At 38.3% G+C, this 6,000-nt stretch overlaps 1 protein-coding gene across 1 annotated transcript in view; it reads left to right on the forward strand.

Annotated features, from left to right (window-relative positions):
• LOC123318929 overlaps positions 1-5,497 on the forward strand; it is a 72,069-nt gene extending 66,572 nt beyond the window's left edge. Inside the window, exons 4-5 of the mRNA XM_044905715.1 lie at positions 4,197-4,331; positions 4,416-5,497. Of these exons, the coding sequence (XP_044761650.1) occupies positions 4,197-4,331; positions 4,416-4,757 (477 nt within the window). The 3' untranslated portion in view covers positions 4,758-5,497. The remainder of the gene's footprint in view (positions 1-4,196; positions 4,332-4,415) is intronic.
• Positions 5,498-6,000: the final 503 nt, after the last annotated feature.

The following is a 6,000-nucleotide window of genomic DNA, read 5'->3' on the forward strand; positions in this document are numbered from 1 at the left end:
CGGACGGCGAGAGAGTTTCGCGGCTGTGTGCTGTGTGTGTGAACTTTCGACGACCTTCGCGGCGGCGTCCGCATCAGACTGCCTGACGCCCGCGGGTCCGATATCATCCTCGCCGAGAGAACGTATGGAAGACGATTATAAATCGGTTTTATGTAAAGATCGATCGGCGACGGACAACTGGGCACGTTTACGAGGAAATTCCGTTGCGGTCTCGTTGGTAAAAGAAGAGAGGAACGAACACTTGAATTTTACCGTAGATGGTTGAGAATTACCTTGATAACTTCAAGTAATTAGCAGCCTAGGTACTTTGGGTAATAGGGAAATTATGGTTACCTAATAATTCAAAGTAATTAGGTTCCTAGGTGTAAACCTGATTAACTTCAAGTAATTAGGTAACTGTTAATCGAATTACTTCAAGAAATTAGGTAACTATTAGCCCAATTACTTCAATATTGGGGAAACAGGTAACATAATTACTCCAAGGACTTGGGTAAAAGGTAACCTAATTACTCCAAGTAGTTGGGACCATTAGACAGGAACAGAAACTTGAATTTGAACATAGTTGGTTGCGAATTCTTCTCAGGTAACTGATTACCTAATCTAATTAATTAGCAACCTAGGTACTTCAAGTAATTAGGTTACTATGGTTATATTTACCTAATTTAAAGTAATTAGGTTGTTGGTAACCTGATCAACTTCAAGTAATTTGGTAATTGGTAACTCAATTACTCCAAGAAATTAGGTATTCAGCCTAATTACTTCAAAATGGGACAAGCAGGTAACCTAATTACTCCAAGCATTTGGGTAAAAGGTAACCTAATTACTTGGAGACAATTTGACAGGAACAGAAATTTGAATTTGAACATAGTTGGTTGCTAATTCTTCCTCAGATAATTGTTTACCTAATAAATCTAAGTATTTAGTAACCTAGGTGCTTCAAGTAATATAGTTAGCCAATATTTACCTAATTTAAAAGAATTAGGTAGGTGGTAACCAGATTTACTTCAAGTTATTTGGTAACTGTTAACTTAATTACTCCCAGAAATTAGGTAGTTAGCCTAATTACTTCAAGATGATGGTAAACAGGTAATCTAGTTACTCCAAGGACTTGGGTGAAAGGTAACCTAATTACTTCAAGTAATTGGGACTATTAGACAGGAACAGAAACTTGAATTAGAACATAGTTGGTTGCGAATTCTTTTCCAGATAACACTTTACCTAATAAATCTAAGTAATTAGTAACCTAGGTGCTTCAAGTAATATAGTTAGTCTATATTTACCTAATTTAAAGTAATTAGGTAGGTGATAACCTGATTTACTTCAAGTAATTTGGCAACTGGTAACTTAATCACTCCCAGAAATTAGGTAGTTAGCCTAATTACTTCAAGATGATGGGAAACAGGTAAACTAATTACGCCAAGGACTTGGGTGAAAGGTAACCTAATCACTTCAAGTAATTGGGACTATTAGATAGGAACAGAAAGTTGAATTAGAACATAGTTGGTTGCGAATTCTTTTCCAGATAACTCTTTACCTAATAAATCTTAGTAATTAGTAACCTAGGTGCTTCAAGTAATATATTTACCTATATTTACCTAATTTAAAGTAATTAGGTAGGTCGTAACCTGATTAACTTCAAGTAATTTGGTAACTGGTAACTGAATTTTTCCAAGAAATTAGGTAGTTAGCCTAATTACTTGGAGATGATGGGAAACAGGTAACCTAATTACTCCAAGGACTCGGGTGAAAGGTAACCTAATTACTTCAAGTAATTGGTACAATTAGACAGGAACAGAAACTTGAATTTGAACATAATTGGTTGCGAATTCTTCTCCAGATAACTCTTTATCTAATAAATCTATGTAATTAGTAACCTAGGTGCTTCAAGTAATTAGGTAACTATGGTTACATGTATTTACCTAATTTAAAGTAATTTGTTACGTGGTAACCTGATAAACTTCAAGTAATTTGGTAACTATGGTAACTAAATTACTCCAAGAAATTAGGTAGTTAGCCTAATTACTTCAAGATGGTGGGAAACGAGCTACCTAGTTAGCTACCAGTCACTTACTAGCTAAATTGTTATGCATGAGTGATTCCGTGCAAAAATGCTTGCCTGTCACTAACTAGGCAACTAATTAGGTGACCATTTACTAACCGGGCGAGTAGTTACTTCATTACTAACTCCTTTTTCCATTCGTATAAAGTTTTTTATTGAATTTGTCGATCATTTAAGCACATCAAATGATTAAATACCTCCTCCACGCATATCAAAGCGTTGAGTAACCGACGTAGGTATCTACATCCGTGGGCACGTTGCCCACTTGACCGTCGCCGCCTGGTTCTCCAGACCATCCGTCGAGATTATATCGTCGATATAGACAACAATCAATGGAAGGAAGTGGCATACCAGGACCTCCTTCGGAAATTCGATTATCGCATTTCCTGAGCGTGTTGAACCGGCCACTCGATCCTCTTCGTCCATCAGCTCGTACGTTATCGGCCGAAGACGTTCGGTGTCCCTTTGGTCGACCGCCCGGCGCTACGGATTCGATCACGTTGAATTTTTTCGGGAAACAGTTTGGTTCTCGATGAAATACCATCTCTAGTTGAGAAAAGGCGAATGTTTAATCGCCTGATGCTTGCAAAAACCCCTGGATCCACACGTTGAAGCAACTGGTCGACCGTTTGATCGATTTGCGTTAGGCGGCAGCCCCTGGGCGCGATATACGGGCGCGTTATCGCTTCCTGATGGCGCAGAACGGATTAACCTTTGCCGCGTTATATCACGGGGCCCATAACCTATTACCCACGTTCCGGGGTCTAGGTTACGACCGTCGTTAATATGATTTGTCGACGCGTTCCGAGAACAGCGGCTCTGGGGGGGCATCGGCCCGGGCGTTGGGCGTAAGACGCCCGGAATCGGTCCGAAAACGTTTCGTACTGGACGGTAATTAGGACGTTTGGCTAATGAGAGGTCGGTCGAGCGTGGTTCCGCGAAATCGCGGTCTGCCGAATTAAAATGTTTACTCGCGGTTGATGTTTTGACGTTTGTCTGTGCGAAATGGGTTAAGGGACGTCTGAGATGAGAGTGTGACATCATCGTCCATAGAAAACGTGCTTCTGGATCAGTATTCTCACTGTGGAAATGTGGTCCTCAATACTTCTTCTCTTGCTGTTGTTGCTCTGCGTCTGATCCAACACTCTTGTTGTTCTTTGGTTCGTACAAATATTTTAACACAAGATTCTGGAGGACAAAAGAAACACTTTTCTTCCTTACCATTTTTTCCAAAACGGCTCGGTTTAAAAGATACAAGCTGTTGAAAAATCATGGAAAATCATGTTATTTTTAGTTCTATCTCACAAACGGTTTTATCGAATGAAATAAATTTCGGAATATGGTCTTTCTGTTATTTGATGAACCTTTTTGAACACAAGATATCACCCACGTCTTCCAGTTTTCTTATTATGACCATTAAGCACCATAAAAATACCAAACTCTTGTAACTAAGTTGACGCTATCCAATGAATATTTGAACGTTTTGTGAAATAAAAGTATTCTTTATATTTTCTCGTTTTCGAGTAGTTTGATGTTCAAAAATTGAAAAGTATCTGGTGAAATTCGAAAAATTGTGTACTTTGGCTGAATACAACTCTGTTTAGAAGATCCACAGATGTGTATTGTCACAGATTTAGCTAGTAATTCTGAAGTTAATTTTGTTCTTCCAGGGGTGGCACAGCTCATTATGAAAACTCAAAATTGCTATATCTTTTTATCAGGACCAAATCGGAAAAAATGGTATAGGGAAAAATTGTTTGTTTTGACCTATTGTTGAAATATTTGTACGAGTCAAAGACCCACCGTACATTTTCATTGCTGTGCTTGTTAAAATTCCCGATAAAAATTTATATGAGCTACCCCCTGCTTAATTTCATCGAGGAATCATGTCGTGAAGTCCTTCCCATTCATTTACAGACACCCTGTATAGATCAGGATGTGACAAAGGCCGAGCCTGTTCCACGGGTAACTTATCTGGTCATAAATATTATACCAGCTTCTAGCTAAACCATATTATGAGTATTATTCAGATATTCATGTGATTTTTATGGTTTCCGAATGATTCGTCTATAAAAGCTGACGTTTGATGGACTTCCCATACGACCGAATCATATTCAATGTTTCTCCTTTGTTCCAGGCCATCAAAACATTCGGAAGCAATTGGACAGACGTGCAAGAATTCCAAGGAAGTATACAACCGCTGAGTTGGTTTCCTAAGATAGAGAAAGAGCTCGGAAAGCCTCTGAGCAAAGAGGAACTAGACAAGATAGAGGTGAGTTTTAACACTTGGTCGAATCTACGAAGAAGTTGAATATTTTGAGGGGACTTTTAGAATAACCCACGTCTTTTGTTACAGCTCAACACCCTCCTGAAAGACTCCTATAAGAACTTGCAAATAATAGCAGTGGCAGTTGACCAGATGATAAGCGACGAGGAAAAGCGACGCGGTACTCTTATTGAGGATTATAGGAAGACGATCGAATTGTACGTTCTCAGTGTGTTGTGCGAGATTCAAACGGCGTCTAATACCTTGAACGTGGCTAGACACAAAGATGTAGAACGCACCATTATCGATCCGAAAGACAAGAACGGGGATGATACCACCATGATGACGCGCCACTACCTGATCATAAGGGACTACCTCAGACTCCTAGAGTACATCATCGAATGCTACGAACACGTCAAGTCCAAACTGTAAGACCTACAAACCGTCGAACGACGATCAAATGAAAAGTATTATGGAAAAAATGTCTCCACTTAATTTATGTAAATATTTATTCCTAATTTATTTCTATTTTATTTTAATCTTAATTATTTATATCTAATTTTAAGATTGTATATGTACATATTATATTTTAGACGATTGTAGTGCGAAATTTCAAATTAACACCATTTGTCGATTTACTGTACGGTGTTTCTTTGAAAGTGAAGAAGTTTGTGGCAGCATAGACGAACTGAACTTGCTGATGATGTACTTACAAGAAGAATAAATGTAATTAAATGTTGACTTTGTACAATTTATAAATATTGTTGATCTTGTAAATTCCTTGTGATTGTAACGTATTCTAAACGTTTGTTGTCCATTTATTACTATTGACATGTTCGAATTGTATATTGATGTTGAAAACCATTGAAGGCAGTTGATTTTCTATTGACGGTTGACGTTTCGATCGTTTTCACTCGTTGTATTTGAGACCCGTCGCTGCTACCAGTGTTTTTCAGTGGAAAAATTATGACAATTGACCATTTTTATTGCAAATTGGCATACTGTGATAACTATTCGTTATTTAAGTCAATAAACGATACAGGTCGGTTCAAGGATGGGAGGTCGTTCTTGCCACGTGGCCTACCAACGTTCCAGATTTATAACGGTTAGGGAAAATATTTTATTCGAAACAGCGACCTTTCAGATTTGAACCGTGCATGTTTTTGTTATAATTTGGTGTTTTCTTCCACCTCATCCACCCCGGGCAAAGTGGTGACAAGATGGAGAAAGAAATGGAGACATATGGGTTTGTATAAAAAAAAATTTCTAGCATTTTTCACAGTGGAAATTTGGTCTGTGGCACAATCTACCACCTTAGTGCTTAAAAATAAATTTAAATCACGATGATCCCCAGTGGATATAGTGCGATGGTCTTTTTCCATCCATTGACCTACAGTAGCTCAGAAAAATACAAGATGTTTTCAAAGGTGAGGCTTTTTTTTTGACAGAAGGTAAATGAGTCGTTTATCCAAAAATTGTCTATATAAAAGATCCAAGATGGCTGAGATACAACCCCTAGAAGTTCGACAAAATTTCATTGAATTTCAAGTGCGGAACTGTGGAAGGTGACTCCGGCATCGCAAACACGAAACAAAACATGAACATATGGCTGGACAATGAATGGTTCAGTACCAAGTTCATCGGATTAGATGCATCGGGTCACTTTTGAGAGAAT

Source organism: Coccinella septempunctata, chromosome 8 (genome assembly GCF_907165205.1).
Source record: "Coccinella septempunctata chromosome 8, icCocSept1.1, whole genome shotgun sequence".
Classification (NCBI taxonomy): Eukaryota; Metazoa; Arthropoda; class Insecta; order Coleoptera; family Coccinellidae; genus Coccinella; species Coccinella septempunctata.